At 36.2% G+C, this 18,822-nt stretch overlaps 1 protein-coding gene across 2 annotated transcripts in view; it reads right to left on the bottom strand.

Annotated features, from left to right (window-relative positions):
- Nucleotides 1–900: 900 nt before the first annotated feature.
- Nucleotides 901–18,822, bottom strand: part of STRN (striatin) — a 75,393-nt gene continuing 57,471 nt past the window's right edge. For both annotated transcript variants that reach the window (XM_059660091.1, XM_059660093.1), the window contains 9 exons: nucleotides 16,915–17,051; nucleotides 10,939–11,114; nucleotides 9,295–9,342; nucleotides 8,167–8,288; nucleotides 5,655–5,822; nucleotides 3,856–3,996; nucleotides 2,957–3,064; nucleotides 1,770–1,856; nucleotides 901–1,662 (listed from right to left, as the gene is read on the bottom strand). In XM_059660091.1, coding sequence (XP_059516074.1) covers nucleotides 1,493–1,662; nucleotides 1,770–1,856; nucleotides 2,957–3,064; nucleotides 3,856–3,996; nucleotides 5,655–5,822; nucleotides 8,167–8,288; nucleotides 9,295–9,342; nucleotides 10,939–11,114; nucleotides 16,915–17,051 — 1,157 coding nt within the window. In that variant the 3' untranslated portion in view covers nucleotides 901–1,492. The remainder of the gene's footprint in view (nucleotides 1,663–1,769; nucleotides 1,857–2,956; nucleotides 3,065–3,855; nucleotides 3,997–5,654; nucleotides 5,823–8,166; nucleotides 8,289–9,294; nucleotides 9,343–10,938; nucleotides 11,115–16,914; nucleotides 17,052–18,822) is intronic.

The raw sequence follows: 18,822 nt of genomic DNA, 5'->3' as shown, positions 1-18,822 counted from the left end.
GACATTAGTAATTTATTTCTAATTTCTAGCTTGGTCTCTGACATTCTGAATGAACAAGAGTGTGTGAGGAGAGGCAAGAGTTGCAGGGATGAGGTCTGAATACCAGGTTCAGAGAGTGGGTCATGGGACTCCCAAGAGCTGCCACATGTTGGTCAAAGGCAAGGAGCTCAGGGACCCCTGGTCCTTTAATATATGGTTTCCCCCAGAAACAATATTGACTTACTGGCCATTAAACATGTGTTTTAAACAATGGAAGAAGGGTAGGGAGCGGAAAAGAGAGAGAGAACTATTTACCCAACATTATACACTGAACCCTTCCATCCAGATTTTCAAGAGGTTCTTATTGGAGATGCTAAGGGAGGACTTCTGAGGTAAAAAAACATTTGCTTTATTTAGTATGTCTGCAAAAGCAGCTGAGATTAACCATACCCTTTGGACTGTTAAAACATAATTATGAAGTATTTTTTCAGTAAGTGTCAGATAATTTGAATATGAGAGACAAAGAAGAAAGAGCAGAGATCAGCTGAAGTGTGGTTATGTGGGTTTTGATAAATGAGTACTTGCAAATAACCACCATCTTTTCAACCACTGAAAAGTTAAGATTTTATCTATATGAAATAATCACTCTGATACTATAAATACCATGTGAATAAAGTGAGTTTTAAAATTAATAGAATTATATGCCCTGCTTGCCCTTAAAAATAAACAGAATTAAGTTAAATCCTTTAGTAAAAGCAGACTCTATCAACTACTCTTCACAATGGTATTTTTGACAACTAAATTTTAGAATGATACCAAATCCACTTTCAAAAATGTAATACAATACAGAAATGTGCTTACAAACTGAGTATCTGTTTAGCATTTCTGAATAATAATATATTTGACATATTATTGCATTTCTTTTTCCCCCCAATAGGTAAAATGCTTTGCCAGGTGCTGTATGTGAACAGCTGAAAGGAGAGCTAGGTTAAAAACTCATTTTAACACTGCCTGGTCATTATACTCATAGGGATTAGTACAGCAGATATGGTACAGATTACTGTTTTGACTACCTAATGTGTTTAACAAGACTTCTCAGGGGAGAACTAGGTCTAAATTTCCGCTCTTCCTCTACTCATTCCCAGCCAAGGAGCTTTTTGTTATCCTTTATAACGTGCCCTATTTACTCAACAGGGGACAAGCTAAACCTATGTTCGCTCAGGCCTGCCTAGCGAATGAGAACTACTCCAGAAATAAAAGTTCCTATTTTGGGGAAAATCTGAAACAAACAGTTTTCAGGCTCCAGATTCAGCTGAGCTTGCAGCAACCTGAACAAACCTTAGTTTTAGAAAACAGTATATACGAATTGTAAAACTATACTTTACAAATGTTCTCTGTGCTCCTTCAGCAGAACAAAAGGGCAGAATGTGTTGATTCTTTCCCTGGTCTTCTGTATCTCTTTTGTGCAGTTGGTTATTTATAAAGAGATAGAAGGTGAAGAAGATGCATTCTATCATACAAAGACTTTAGCCAGTGCGTCAGCCCCAGCACTGGCTATATAGCATTTGGATGGGTGGAAAGCTACATCATGAATTGATTCTTCAAACTTTTTCCGATGAGCTGTGAACTCTTGGATACATGTCTTACTTTCTAGGTTCCATAAACGTATTGAACAGTCATGACCTATATAAAAAAAATAATTAATTAATTGATTGATTAATTTTTTTAAAAAACTACATTAACATGAAAATGATAAGAATAAATAAATTATCCGTAGCTGATGTACTTACTGCCAGACATCAAGTACAGGCCATTAGGATCAACCGCTAAACTTGTAACGGCTTCTAGGTGGGCTACCATTGAGTGGATGAGTTTGCCTTTGGAAAAAGAGATTGTTATTCTTTATTAATAGCTTTCCACGAATATATGCCAGTTACTATGTTATACTGGTTTCTTCAGTCACCCCTCTCTGTGTACTTACTGCATAAATAGCTTTTTTTCATCACTTAGAACAGATCGCCCTCCCTACTCTGGCCATGCTCCTGATGAGAAACAAAAGCTCAAATTCCAGATTATATTTTTGTCTTTCAAATCACAATATAAAAGTCAGTAATTTGTAAAGAGATATCCCTTTAAGCCATGTGCATCGACTAGAACTCAGCATTAACCACCTACTTTGCATCCTTTAGCTACAAGAAAATTATATGGATTGTGGGAACAGAAGAAGAAACTGATACAAAGATAAAGGAACAGAGAGAAAACTGGCCATAATTTTGGTGGAGACAATATATTCTAGAGTTTGAGAACATTAAATTACTCATCACTCACAGCTAAGCAAAGTCAGCAAAAGTCAACGTATTTACAAACCCAATAGCGGACACTCAGGTAAATATGGCTGATAACAGTGTTTTCTCCCAGCAGAGCTCTTCATGAATTTCCTTTAGACTAGTGAAATGTAATTCAATAAAAAATGGAAAAGGCCCAATTCAAATCAATGAGCACCAAATAGTCAGTATTATAATGCAGAAAAGATCAGTCCATGTGAAAATGAATAAAATATAACCAATGACTCAGGGATTTTCCATCTGAACACTAAGGCTATTCAAAAACGAATAATTTCAAACAAAATATAGTGATCATAGATGCCTCTACTTATACTTTCTGTAAGTATATTCACAGTAAGAGATCATTTTTATTGGTATTTGAATACATTTTCATTATGTTCCTACTGATAACCTTGACTCCAGGGCAAAAATATAGCATGTACTTAATATTAAATAAACTAAGATAATTCTATATGATATCACAATAAGTAGTTCTCAGCAGATCTAAATGAAATGATCAGGAATTGAGCTGGGAGAGTACCCATATTTCAGTGCCTGATGATAAAGTCATGGACAGATAGCAAAATCAGCCTACACAGAGTGAAGACTTTCTTTTTTGCTTTAATATTAATTGATTTTTAATACATTCTTACCTGTATTGTTATCATAGAATTTGATGTGCCTGTCTTCATGAGCAGTGATGCTGATGGGAAGAGTGGGGTGACTAATGACTCTATTTATTTGGCAGGAAGAGTTGGCTGCTAAAAAGAAAAAATTAAAAACAACACAAATTAGTCAAAGCTACTATTTCTTCACACAAAAGAGAACTGAATACTCTCCTAAGAGACTGAAAAAGTAAATGATGTCACTTTAGTGTTTTAGTTAGTTTATTCTGAAATTGTGTTCATAATTTTAATGTTAGGAAATGAGAGCTGCCAGAGCAATACTATTCTGATAAATCTAGAGGCACTACCTGCTACCTATGTTTAGCAACTGCAGCCTAAACTGTGATTGTCTGGATTAGGAATAAAGATAGGAAGCAATAGTTAAAAAAGCCCCAAACAAAATAATTCTGTAGTATATTCTTCACAACCTGAGAAATTATCTCCTGGCTTCCTGTATCCAATAAGAAGCTTCAGATTTGGAATTTTGAGAGGCACAACTTAATCTATATTCTAATCAGTAAGGAGCAGTGTCAAATTATATCATTAATATAAAGTTAAGTTGGTTGAAAAAATACTGTGAGAAATGAAAAATATTTTACATTCCAAATAAATATTTTCTTCAAACAAAACTGAAAACTAATCATTTGGCATAAAATCAACTTTACTCCTCTTTGGAATAAATAGGTCAAATGCTATTTCAAACAGTATAGTTATAAATGTGCATAACCTTAACCCAAAGACTTAAAATCAATTGTAAGTCATTATATCCTTCTAATTAAGCAACTATGTTCTGTGATTTAGCAGGCTGAAGACTTTAGAATGACAAGCATTTTTCAGAGTCAACTCTTTCGCTGTGATGAAGACTACTTAAAGACTATTATACATACTCGTATCTAGATTGGATTCTAAAGTGAGAATCCGTTGTTGTGTTTCCATGTTAAAGATGCTTGTATATCCTTTGCTGAATGATGCTACCATAAGGCTCGGGTCACTGCTTACTAGATCCACAGAGGCAGGAATTCCAAATTCTAAAAAAGTCAGAACATATTCATAGAGAATGCTAATTAGAGGGTCTTCTTAACAATGTGCTTAAAATATAGCAAAACAAATAATAGCATGATTTCTTTGAGGAGTAAATAAGGCTCGACATTAGGATAAGAATTTGCCCACTGCCATTCAATGGAGATTATTTTTTTTTTCTTTTAGCCCTAGCCTATTTCATTACTCTTACCTGTTCAGCACATTTTCTACCTATTACTCACTTAATACATAAATGGAATGCAAGCCTTTATTCAAAAAATAAATGAAAAACATGTATGGACTACAAGTTCTGCTGCTTCTACCTCAACCTGGAGCTTAGAGCGGCATCACTGGAAATTCTTCATTTTAAAAGCCCATCTCTTAGTGGGAATTCTAACTTATCAAAAACATGGAATTTAAGAAATAAAGCTCCAAATTGTTACTGGTAATCATGCAAATATTAAATGCAGGCAACTCACCAAAACCTAGACACACATTATCTATCACAGCTCAAGAATAAAGAAGGTATTTTTATTTATCATCTATAATAGGTAAAACTTGGTTAAAACTTGAAGCTTATTTATAAACATAAAAAATAGAATATGTATTTATGAATATAACCTGATTTTTCCATTTGGTTCAAAATCTAGCTAAAGCAAACAGTTTAAAAATGTGTATATTACAGAAGATATATTAATGGCCAATAAGCACACAAATAAAGTGCTCAAAAGAATTAGCCACCAAAGAAATGCAAATTAAATCACAATGAAATACTGCTACACGTCAGAATGGCTAAAATTAAATAGACTGACAACACCAAATGTTAGTAACTAAGGATGTAGAACAACTGGAATTCTCATACATTGCTGTCAGTGGTGTAACATGGCATAACCACTCTGGGAAAAAGTCTGGCAATTTCACATAAGGTCAAACACACAATTCTACTCCAAGTCTTTACCCACCTATAATAAAAACATATGCATGTTCACAGCAGCTTGTTCAAAACAGTCAAAAACTGAAAACAATCCAAATGTCCATTAAGAAGTAAATGAATAAACACACTGTGGTTTAATAGAATACTACTAAACAATATAAATAAATTATTGATACTTACTACAACATGGATGAATCACAAAAATATTATCGTGAGAGTAAAAGGCCAGACACAAAAAGAGTACACATTTTATGATTTCATTTATATGAAGTTTTAGAATAGACAAAACTAATCTATGATGAAAGAAATCACAACAGTGGGTACCTGTGGGTAGGAATGGGGAGAGGGGATAGACTGGGAAGATCATAAAAAAAGTTTATGGACGTAAACAAAATGTTCTATATCTTGATGCAAGAGTTATGCATTTGTCAAACTCATTAAAATGTATTCTTATAATTTATATACAGTAAAAACCAGATTATATCTCAACTAAAAATTTTTTAAAGATGTGTTCTTTCACAAAATACTATGTTTTTAAAACTTATACATAATATTAGTAAGTTGAAAATTCAAATATACATATTTTTACAACTTCAAAAACCCTTCAAATTAAATTTAAACAGTAAGAGTTTATGGAATCATTTATTTATTTGCATGCTTGTTTTTATAATAAGACATAGATAATTTAGAATTTTATAAAAGATTCAGTGAAATGATTTTAAAAGTATGTACCTTGATTATCATTAAACACACTTAAGGCTGGAGCAACCTCCGTTGTGTTCCATAGACGAAGAGTGCCATCTGCTGAACAGGACAGCAAACGCTGGTGAGCTGCACTGTAAGCCAGACCCCAGACGGCGTCGGTGTGGCCGAGCAGAGGGCCCCTTAGAACAGAAGGGTCTACAGAAAACAGCAAGAAGGCAAAGTCAGGAGAAAGACAACTTACAAAGGAACTTAGAGTCCAGAGAAAACAAAAGGACATGATAACAGTATAAAATATGCTTCCTACTGTCTATAATTTTTTCTGAAATGCTGTAATTAAAAATAGGCTTGGAAATATGCAAATGTAGGGTTAAAAATTTAGAAATTAAAATTACAAAGTACACATTTTTCTATTTTAAAAAATTAGGCATTTCATTCTCCCTCCCTTTTTTCTTCCATTTGTCTAGATATTTTAAAGAGCATGTTAACACAAATAAATCATCTGAATTTAACTACTTCAGAGAAAACACACTCACATTCCCTGAGAACATGAAGAGAGATCCCTCCCTCCTCCACCTCCTTGAGCACTGTGGACATACTCCTTCAGGCCACTTATCCCACAGTACCATGAACGGCCGTTATTCCTGGGACCAACGGGCCTCTGACATAAAGGACATGAACTGAGACCTACAGAAACCCCCAAATTCTCAAACAGCAGTAACTGACATATGAATGATGTGCAGGGGGGAGAGGGAGGGAGGAGGCAGGGAGAGGGTCACTTAGCACTATTTCATGATAAAAGTCAAATTTCAAACTATTAATCCTCACCTTCAAGATGGCTCACAGAGGTTAAGTTTAAAATGTTACTGTTGTTATCTGTCCCATATCCTCTATCAGTTATACCCTAAAGTACTTATTAAAGACATACTGGTGTTAGGCACTATGCTATATGCCAGGCCACACAGATGATTAAGACACAATATCATCCTTGTCCTCAAGACAGTGTGACAAGTACAGTAATAGTGACAGAAATCAGTTACATGGACAGTAACTGGGATGAGCGAAAGCTTCTTAGGGAAAATGACACCTAGCGTGAACAATGCAAAGAATGAGTTAGGGCCTAGACCTTGATAAATGACAATATTTAAGATAAGAAAAAGAAAAGGAGTTTATGAAGGATAGGGAACAGAAATTGTCACAGAGTTACATGTCAAAAATGCCAATAGTTTAAAAAAAAAAAAAAGCCAATAGTGGACAAATTTAAAAGAGGATGGAATGGTCCACAGTTTCAGAGAGCCAATACATCTAGTAAAACAAGGACTGTAAAATACCCTTTGGATCAGGACTGAAAATCTTGTTATACTTCAGTGGTGTGACCAGGAATACAAAGGGAGGTGGTGCCCAGGGAAAGGACATGGAATTATTAACTAGTGACGGTGTTTTCCACCATCAAGGAGACAGAGATGGTGAAGGAAAGAGAGTCTAAACAGAAGCCAGGGAGGGAAATAAAACCAGAAAAGGTTTCCCCTTGCTCAGGATGGGGGATACCTTAATTTATTTATATGCTCAGGGGATGAGAAGAGAACAAAGAGATTAAAGATGAGAGCTAGAGAGACCTGGGGTGGAGAGTGGGTGAGGGTACCACGCAGCCTCAAAGGAAACAAGAGACAATGGGGTCAAAAGCAAAAGCAGAAGGGTTGGCGTGGGACAGAATGAGGACAACTGATCAACCCTCTGTTAGATAAAGAAGTGAGGAAAAGCATAAAACACATAAATGAGCAAGAGAACTGGGAAGAGAGAGGAGGTTCACCTCTCACAAAAATATATGTTAAATGCTTATTAAATAAATGTTGGAAAATTTTTTTATTTATTGAATTTCTTATCTTTACTTCGGTTTGGTGATAAAATTAATCTAAAGTGATAATGAAAATAAAATATGGTTTAATGGTAAATATGACACTTTGTACCATTCTAGAATTTAAGAAAACACCAAACAGTCAATTCCTAAACCAGTTTTTACAAGGAATTTTATGTAATAGCTAGTGACAGATTATAATAAGGATTTGTGCCTCCTGGAGCTTCTGAATTTATAAGACCTTTCAAATATTTTGGTGCCATGGACTTGAAAAGTCATTAGCCTCTATGCTGTCCAATAATTGATCAAGAAGATGATGCCAACATGCATTTTCCTTCAAAGTTGTTTATTAGGATAGTGATGAAATATGATTACAGATTAGTAATAATGTATCAAGTACTGCTCGGATGCCTAAAATGAGGAAAACAACTGTCAATCAAGCCAGCAGCTCCCATCAATAAGACTTTGGGTGTTGGGAACTGTTTACTCAGGAAGAATACATTTTTCCTTTTACATTATATGTCAAATTGGTTCTTAAATATAGGAAAAGTTCTTTTGAACAAAATAAAGATATAGTTCTCTTTTATCAATTTATTTTTTAAAATATCTCATTTTCTCCTTTAATGCTATGTAAAATGTATAAAAAGAAAACATTTTATTCTTTCATATCTTTGGAGACTCACATACCATAGGAGTCATAGGGGTCGATGTTGGGGTTGGTCGTGTTCCAGCCCTGGATCAGTCCATCAGTACCACCACTGTAACACTGCTCACCGTTGCTGCTCATCACCACACAGAGCACTGGACCTCTGGGAGATAACAATCAATTTCTAGTCTCAAAAAGAATCTGATAATAAGACTTACTAAAATTAAGAATACTTAATTATTCAAATGGCTTTCTATTTTTTAGCTTTGTACAATGAATGATACTATCAAAGCATTGTTCATTTTTCTTCCTCTACTAAACCAAAAGTTGGTAGACGATGGCCTATGGGCCCAAACCAGCCAAGGTCTGCTTTTGAACAATCCTCAAACTATGAATGCAGCTTACATTTTTAAAAGGGTTATAGGTCCAAACTAAACTAAAATGTGTGTGTGTGTGTGTGTGTGTTGTGTGTGTGTGTGTGTCTTGCAAAGCCTACAAGTATTTACTATCTAAACCTTTATATAAAAAACATTGTGGCCCTAGCCAGTTTGGCTCAGTGGATAGAGTGTCTGCCTGCAGACTGAAGGGTCCTGGGTTTGATTCCAGTTAAGAGCACATGCCCAAGTTGCAGGCACGATCCCAGTGGGGGATGTTCAGGAGGCAACTGATCAATGATTCTCTCTGATTATTGATGTTTCTATCTGTCTTTCCCTCCCCCTTCCTCTCTGAAATCAATAAAAATATATATATTTTTTAAAAAGTATTGTTATCTCTGTGTTACAAAGCAAGTGACCATGGATATTCCTTAAGCTTAACAGGAAAAGCAATATGTGATCACAATAACAAATTCTTGAATATTTTTATGTAGGTTATATTTAAGGCGAAAAAAGTCAGGATTTCTAATATTTCAACCTAATTGCCTCAACTTTCTTTTAAGAAAGATATAAACATTATTTAAACATCATGCAAATAAAATATAATTTCAGCAACGATCCCTATTTGGTAGTGATAAACTTATTTTTAACATTATCTGCCTGTTTCTTTTACAATTACAAAAAAAGTTACTAAATACAAAAATACATAACACAAATACATAAGTGAAAGAAAATAAAATATTCTAATCTGGCTGATTTATAGTGATGTTGATTTTTTAAAAAGCACATACTTACTTATGAGCCCTGAATGTATAGATAGGCTCCACATCAAGAGATGTACTCCTAAATCAGAGAGAAAAGACAGCTTTTACCTCTCTAAGTTTCAGCAGTAAACAATATTACTGAATTACATCATAAATTCTGGATTCAATTTCCAGTGCTGTTAGGCAAATTATTTAATCTTCTGGAATTTCAGATTCCTTTATGTTTAAAAAGAAACAAACAAAAAATAGGATGACACCAAATACAGGATTAAATGAGATTCTACAAGAAAAACAGTTTAGGACAGGACCATGAACTTTCTGTAATTTCCTGGTATTTCCATGCGGGTTAATATGTCTGTCCTTAACACTTACAGAAACTGTCCAAGTCATCAGTTCATTCATTACTCAGAATACGAGTGTATGAGTACTCTACAGTGCCTAAATTGGCCATGACTGTTAATGGAAACTGGATTTAAAGTCCAATACTGACCATATCCTACATTGTATGCACATTTTTATAGGCATATGGTCTCTCTCCTCAAGTCATTTACAAAGTTTCAAGTTCAAAGATGAACAGGACACTGTTATTTACAAGTGAAGGTATTATTACTAAGCTATCACCAACAAGAAACATGTTTCAATATTTTTCTTAAAATTTAGTCAAGAATATATGCTGACACATTCACATTCTCTAGTCTAATGTGATGCCCACTGTGACCAAAGAACCAGAAAGACAAAGAGCACAATTTATAACCAGAAGTAATTTTTTTATCTGATCTGGTGCAGCTGACAAATACTGATAAATCAAGTATTTATCTAGTCTATGTATGACTCAGCAGCAGGACTGTCACTGATCTCTTTTAAGTGGGCAACAGATATCCTCTACCAATAATAAAAATTCTGTAATCTCCTCCATTTGAAATTCATTTCTACTCTTCTAATAACAGAAATGCCTGACACTATAGAAGGGTCTTTGCTGGCAGATGCTGGGTTCTGGACCATGGGACCCAAGGAAGAAAGGAGCTCCAATAAGGACCCCAACAAGTGAGATTAGGGCTAGTTTGGTGACTGATAAAAGGGTTTGCACCAACTCATGTCTGTCCATGTCTACAGAAAAACCAAGGGGGCCAAGACTAGCAGTTATACTATGGCAACAACACTGCCTTCCAGTCTAGACATCTTGGTACATATAGAAAGTGTGGAAAGTACCTAAAGGGTCAAGGCAAAAAGACAAGGCCAAAGAGGGTCCCCACTTCCCTCCCAATTAACCTTCCCTCCCTTCCACTCCAAAAGTCCAAAGCTTGGAAACAATGGAACAGATTGGGGTGGAGTGTGATAATCATATATGCCTATACCTACCTATTTACAGCAATAGGAGAACTTTCAGTACATTTAAAGGGCTCCCCAAATGTGACAAACATTTAAAATACTGTATAAGGATTGTAATCAGGACTCCTGCGGAACCAGATCACACCATTCCTCCCTAAGTGTCAGTTTTCTAACCTAGTATTAGACTGTGGGTATAAAGGGGAAACCACTCTAAATTATATGACATGGTGAAGAAAGAACAGAAGAGATATATGGGAATTCAATAGTAAATAATAAAGTCAGTATTTTTCTGCTGAAAATCTGTTAATTAAAATATTCAAATAAAGTTAAAGTAGAATAGTCTCACTTTTTGGCTGGGGCTGTTTTCTGTAAATTCCACATTTTTAATGTGTGATCTTCTGATGCTGTTATCAAAACAGGCTCAATGGGGTGGAAAGCCAGGGCTCGAATGCCATCAAAGTGACTTCTTAACGTAAATTTCGGGTTCCATGTCTTCCTCAGTGCATCTTTATTATTTGCTATCTATTAAAGAAACAAAAGAAAAATACCTATACATTTAGATCAGGATAGAGAAAAAAACTATATTTCAACATTAATTCTTGCTGATTTATCATTAAACCATCCCATTTTGCAACTTTCAAAACAATATAACTTTTAAATGTAAATAACCAAATCAATAAGCAAAATTAGTAATAGGTCAACAGTGGTTTTCTTTGAAGAAATATAAGCACTATAATAAGAAAACAGGCTACAATCCAATACAGAAAGAGGATGAAATAATTTCATAAGGTAAAATAAATCTTCAGTAGGATGATTAAAAACAACAAGTAATTTCAACCTAAATTATTCATCCTAATACAGAAACTAATTTTGGGTAAAAGTTGAAAAACCAAGTTATCTTTAAACATGTTAACATTATAGAATATTATCAAACTTTTGAGATTTTCAATACTCTCCAATAACTAAATTTTTTCATCAAATTGGTAACAAAGTTTGTAAACTGGAAACATAAAATGTTAAAATTAGAAGAGATAATCAAATGTTACAAAAATAGATTTCATTGATAAAACACACACATCATTGTGTTGTTTTTCTCCACATAAACTCCATCTCAACACTGAAAAAAAAAAGCACAATGTTTTCATTTCAAGTAACAGGGAAGCTAACGAGGTTGGTCTATGATAGTGATGGCGAACCTTTTGAGCTCGGCATGTCAGCATTTTGAAAAACCCTAACTTAACTCTGGTGCCGTGTCACATATAGAAATTTTTTGATATTTGCAACCATAGTAAAACAAAGATTTATATTTTTAATATTTATTTTATATATTTAAATGCCATTTAACAAAGAAAAATCAACCAAAAAAAATGAGTTCGCGTGTTACCTCTGACACGCATGTCATAGGTTCGCCATCACTGGTCTATGACTTTACACTCGCACCATGTATGAACTCTTCACACTCCAGGCGCAGATCCAGGGGAAGACAGAGTCTAAGAAGGAGAGTCTGATACTTGGAGTTTTTCCCCAGACAGTGTTTACTGACACCAGAGTGGAAGGCTGAGAGGTGGAGCTGTGCTTCTGACTCCTCTGCAGTACAGGGGGATGCAAACTGGTGTCCAAAAACTGGGGCTTGGTGAACTACCTTGCTTTGGGTTTTGATTTCAAAGGGCTGCATCCTAGACATAAGAGTAAACTGGAAGAACACAAGCCTTTGCAGGGACTGCAGATGAGCTATATATAGATCATGTCCAAACCTGAAAATGGAGTGAGATGATACAGATTTCTAGTGGCTGTAGGCAGTTGATAGAAGCAAATTAAAATATACTCTCTGGGGGAAGATACCATCCTAGGCTCAAAGTTATTCTACAGACAATTTTTCAAATATAGTTGTTTGGACATAATAAAAGATAATTGTGCCCATATGAGATAATCCTATCTAATAAAGAGGGAATATGCTAATTGACTGTCCAACCCTCAAAGATGGCAGCACCCACAGCCAATAAGAAGGGAATATGCTAATTGACTGCCCCACCCTCAAAGATGGTGGCGCCCACGGCCAATAAGAAGGGAATATGCTAATTGACTGTCCCACTCTCAAAGATGGCGGCACCCACAGCCACGAGATGGCGGCACCCAGTCCGCTCAGCCCCACTGGGGCAGCAGGCTGGAGCAGCCACTCCGCATGCCTGCCTCCGGAGACCCCCAGCCCCTCAGCCTCGGATGGCGGCTGCCCAGCTGCCCAGGGCCGCCCAAGCCTCAGGTAACCTGGGCTGGCCGAGGCTTGCACTGCCGGCAGTGGCAGCAGCAGAGGTGTGATGGGGCGTCACCTTCCCCTGATCGCCGGGTCGCCTCCCACCCCTGAGGGCTCCCAGACTGTGAGAGGGGGCAGGCTGGGCTGAGGGACCACCTCCAGTGCCTGAATTTTCATGCACCAGGCCTCTAGTAAAACATAAATGAAAACAAGAAGAAACAGCACATAATAGTAACAGAACTAGAGTTTCTGATTCAAATTTTAAAATAATCATGCTTACTATGTTCAAGAAGATAAAAAGGCAAAAGTTACAATTTTGGAAGAAATCTGTAAACAATGAGGAATTCTAGAAGCAAAAATATAAGACCTCAATCAATTAGTTTAATTACAAATTTCACATAACTGAAGAGAAAAGTAGTGAACTGGAAGATGGGGGCCATAAAATAATCTAGATTGAAGTATGAAAAATAAAAGATGAAAAGCACAGAAAAAGGAAATAGGAGACAGAGGCTATAGAAAGAAGATCTAACAATATAACTAGAGTTATATTATGGGGGGCACAGAGATAAATAGAGTAGTGCAACAGCAATATTTGAAGATAAATGGCTGAGAACTTTACAAAGCTGATGATCTAAGAAGTTTAATAAAAAGAAAACTAAACCTTGGTTGACAATCAGGACATAGGGAAATATCAGAGGAAAAAAATAATCAGACTACCATTGTATGACCAATAGAAATGACAGTTGATTTTAGCAGAATACAACAAAAAAGGACAATGAAATAATATATTGCCGGGGTCTAGCCCCAGCGGGTCCAGGGGTCCCCAAAGGTGTGGACGGAGTCGGCGAAGAAGGAAGGACACGGAGACAGCGTTCAGTTGATCAGCAGCCTAGCCAGGATCTCTAGCCCGGATCTCCAGCCAAGTTCTGGTCTGGATCTCCAGAGAGGTTCTGATCAGGTTCTCCAGTCAGGTTCAGTCACCAGGTTCTAGTCAGGCTCTCCTGCCAATCTCCGCAGTCAGGTTCAGTCCAGGATCCCCTGCCATGCTCTCTCGCCAGGCTCTGCCTCCAGGCTCCGAGGCCAGTCCCTGTCCAGGATCCTCCGGCATGCTCTCGCCAGCGAAGTTCTTCTGTCTCTAGAGAACGTTCTGCGTAGGTTCTGTGCCTAGGCTCTGTCTCTCTTGGTCCTGTCTTCCAAGCCCTGTGTCCTTAGTTCTGTGTTCTGAGTTCTGTCTGTCTGGTTACATCTGTATTTATACCAGTTGATTCAATCCTATCAATCTCTATTACAAAGGTTAGGGCGTTTCTTATCTCCATTCCAGGGAGTAAAGATTATGTAGCTTAAGCATGATTGTTTGTAGTGATTAACTACCTGCCTGGCACTTAGTTAAGGAGTTTCATCCCCTCCCTGACTTCAGGGAAAAATTCCTACCTGGGGAAACAACCTTTCTAGGAGAGGCATCCCCTCCCTGACTTCAGGGAAAAATTCCTACGTGGGGAAACAACCTTTCTCGGAGAGGTGACCTTGGTTAAAATACAGCGCCAAGAAGGTGAGCAAACATATTAAGAACCGTATGCCATATATGCCAGGTCCCTTGAAACAGCAAGGATGGACCGGCTCCCGGCAATATATCAAGAGTACTTAAAAAAACCAAACCCTTGGTAATTGGAATTCAATACTAGAGATGTTAACCCATTTAGGTGAAATAAAGAAAGTTTAAGAAAACCAGAAACAGATTACTGGCCACCAGTAGATAGATCTTCACTAGAGAGAGAAATATGAAGTGTTCTTAGACTAAAGGGAAAGTGATCCCAGATGGACAGTCAGACACACAGGGAAAATGGAAAAAAGCAAAATGAATAATGTAAATGGATAATCCTAATTTAATATCGACTGTACAAAGCAGTACCTTGTTGGAGATAAATGTATAGAGAAATAAAATATTTAACAAGAATGACATTATACACAGGGTGTGAGTTTTGTTGTTTTTGTTAATCTTCACCTGAGAATATTTTTTCCATTGATTTTTTTGGAGAGAGTGGAAGGGAGGGGAAAAGGGGGAGAGAGAAAGAAATATCAATGTCAGAGATATTTGCCTCCTGCATGCACCCTGACCAGAGCTGGTGATTGAACCTGCAACCATGTGCCCCCTTGACCAGAAATTGAATCCTTGAAGGGAATTTGCAACCCTTCGGTGTGCAGGTCGACGCAGTCTAACCACTGAAAACACTGGTCAGGGACAGGGTAGGAGTTCTAAAAATAGAGTTAAAAATGTTCAAAAGGTATGTGCATATAATATTTTTTTAAAATATTTTTATTGATTTCAGAGAGGAAGGGAGAGGGAGAGAGAGAAGCATCAATGATGAGAGAGAATCATTGATTGGCTGCCTCTTGCACGCCCCCCCACTGGGGATCAAGCTCACAAGCTGGGCATGTGCCCTTGACTGGAATCGAACCCGGGAGCCTTCCATCCGCAGGCCAATGTTCTATCCACTGAACCAAACCAGCCAGGGGTGTAATATTTTAATTGTAACCTCTAGGGTAATAATTAAAGGAGTAATCTATATATATAAGATCCTAATATGCAAACTGTCCCCGTGGGAGTTCAACCAGGAGATTGATCCCTTGCTATGAAGTGCGCTGACCCCCATGAGGCAGCATGGAATGAAGGAAGGCCCCAGCCAGCAGCTGGCAGCCAAGGAAGGGAGGCCCCGGCCGACAGCCAGAAGGCCCTGATTGGTCCTGATCGCCAACCAGGCCTAGGACCCTACCTGTGCATGAATTTCACGCACTGGGCCTCTAGTGAGTGTATAAACTCCAAGAATGGGGGAAGAGGAGAATAATAAAAAATAATCAATCCCAATATAGGCAAAAATACGAGAAAAAACAAACACAGAACAGTGGCACAAAGAGATGATATGCTTAAATCCAAAGATATCAGTCACTACTTTAAAAAGAAATGGACTAAAAGCTCCAATTTAAAAGTTTGACAAAGGTTAGATGAAAAAAAAGAAGTCAACTAAATGGTGTTTTTAAAAGACAGATACAGAACACAAGGATACAAAAACACTGAATAACAATCTGTATCACATATGGGAAAAATGGAATGCAAGGAGTCAGTTTATATTAAGTTATTATAATGTATAACAAGAATGACATAGACATAGGGTGTGAGTTTTGTTGTTATTTTTGTTAATCATCACCGGAGGATATTTTTTCCAGGTGAAGAAAGATGGACTAGGATGGGAGGTATAAAGAAATATGGATTTTGGCTGTTTTTGGAGGTAGAAACCAAAACAACTACTAATGGACTTAGCACAGAGATTGTGAGTTTTGGATTTACAGGAAGAGGAGTGAGTGGTGAGGGTTCCTCCTTGGAGTACTTTCTTATCATAGTCATGGTTTGCTTAATATCTGGCCTACATCTTCCACGCATCAGGAGCTACACTGTATTCTCCAACAAAGATGATGAAGTAGTAGTCAGAGGATTTTAATGAAGAGGTAAAGATAGGTTGTAAATAGTTTATGAAATAAGCAACTGTTTTTCTGACAATTTATTATGATGAACAATTACAAATGCATTTATAAAACAACTGTGTTTTGATTGCATCAAGGTATGATAATTTCAATTTTGGTCCAAATCACTATGAGTCAGCCTTAAAACCTTCAGAGCACCCTGTACACATCCCTACCTAATAACAGCTAACATCACTTCTCATCAGAATACTGAGGTACTAAAGAAGCAAGACAAATGATATCTTTAGGCAGGCATGAATTTCAATTAATTACTCATGCTCTAAAACATAAAACAAAACTCAAACGTAGTAATGGAAAAGGGAAATCCTTCCTTTATCTAAAACCAATAAACAAGCTATACTAACGTACAGATTTAGGTAAAGCACGTAATTTTAATCCCTATATGATGTGGAAAATATTTTTATCTTTATAATATATCATGAATAAAATTCTATACTTGTGAAGTTTTGCTCCTTTATTACCATCTTTTTCTATAACATTAACTTTTTACTTTCAAAAATGAGAAAAAGCAACAAAAATAAAATGACCACTCACGTCATATGTTAGTGAATCTGCTTCATTAGCCACAGTGAGCCCTGCCAATTCTCCAAGTCCCAGTTCATTTTCAAGGGCTTCATCTGCTCCCATGATGAATGACTTCCCAGAGGAAGGAGGAAATGTCAGTGCTTCCACTGAAAGAAGACAAAAGAAACACAAAAACACCTCTATAGAGTCAATAATTAATCTCATAAGGGCATGTCTACATTTGATTATTTTAAAATGCTTTTAAACATAAAATTCAGTGAGCAGAAAATCCTGAAGAATTATTTGCTTTTTTTCATATCATAATCATAGCTAAAGGTGTCATCTAATTAGAAAAATAAAACATGAAACAAACCCAATCATTATTATCCTTTCTTTTACACTAAACAAAAAAATAATGTGTCTAAAGGAGAGTCAGTTTTCCTCACATGATAGTTCTTGCTAATTACCCAAATTATTTCTATCAATTATTAAACATATATAGCAAGTAATTCTGAACACTGTTGGTCTCATTCAAATAAAATTGTTAATTCTATAACCTGGAGGAATGCAGAAAATTTCAAATAAAAATGGTACGACTGAAACGTCCTGATAGGAGGCAAACTATTACGCAGCAACAGAAATCAGGATACCCTCTAAAGAGGAGAGAAGGGATAGTGATTAGAAGGACTTCTAGAGTCCTGGTCATGCCCTGCTCCTTGGCCTAGAGGCAGTAGTGACATGGTTGGGTTCCCTTTGTAATAATTCACTGAGCTACACTTTGGTGACTTCAGCAGTTTTCTGTAGGTATGTTATATTTCATTTAAGAATGCTTATTTTAAACAAAAATTCTTAAAGTGTCCATTTGAACACTTTTCTTTAGTTTCCAACTGTGCTTCAAGATGTCATATTAATTTTGTGATAAATATAAATACTCTTAGTTTATAACACTGTACATATAACAATCCAATCTCTTTAGTCACCATCACAGAAGAACCAGTTAAAAGTAAAATGCTAAATTTATTGTATAAAATAAAGATTTTCTTTAATTTGACCAATAATAAAATGTCACTTTTTATAAATGCAAACTGTCAGAGGTGGTCACTCTGTAGTTTTCTATAGGTGGTGACTTCACTGATGACAAGCATTTATGAGCTCATTAGATGAATTTAGTAGTTTAAACTTTGGCTGTTAAAGAAATAAATTTTTTCTTAAAAGTAACAAATAGATTTATTAATTAGTATATGTAGAAACCTGAATTTACAAGGTGTTTTTCAGCAATAGACTCATTCCTATAATTTTTTATTCAATCATAAATATTTGTCAAAGAAATGAAAGAATAGCTTTGTGCTTTTAAAAATAGTAGTGGCAGAAACTCTACTGAAAAAACTTGTAAGAACAAAGTGGAGTACAAACTAAGTTATTTTCAAACCACCATGCTTTAGTTATTATTAAAGCAGCAATAATACAAATGGGTTTTACCAAAACTACCATATGTCCTCTGAGGAAATTCAAAGAACCCTGAACATTTACTAATGATGAGGGGATTATTTAAATTAGAAAAGCAATTTTCATGCCAAAATTTCAACCAGAAGATTCATGCAAGACTGAGACTAGGTCTTCACCCAGGTGTTTCGTTTTCTATCATTTTCATATAACTTTATGCAGATGTTAAACAGAAATTACTCCTACAAAAAAAGACAGATTTGTGGGATTTGACCATACATATTGTTTGGGCTAATTTAGCTAGTGCTCAAGAAATGGCCAAGAAAAACCTGAAAACACATACCAGTGGCTAAACTAGCAGCCTTGAGGGTTGAAGAGAGAAAGCAACAATAGGCATAACTTATTTGATTGCTAAGATTTCTTAGAACTTAAGACTATAATGCATCTTAAGTATGGCACTGCCTCCTCAATTAATAAAATAAAAATAAAGAAATG

The sequence above is a fragment of the Myotis daubentonii genome, chromosome 12, assembly GCF_963259705.1.
Source record: "Myotis daubentonii chromosome 12, mMyoDau2.1, whole genome shotgun sequence".
Taxonomy (NCBI): domain Eukaryota; kingdom Metazoa; phylum Chordata; class Mammalia; order Chiroptera; family Vespertilionidae; genus Myotis; species Myotis daubentonii.
The sequence above is the reverse complement of the archived record's forward strand: the minus strand, read 5'-3'. Positions and strand labels throughout refer to the sequence as shown.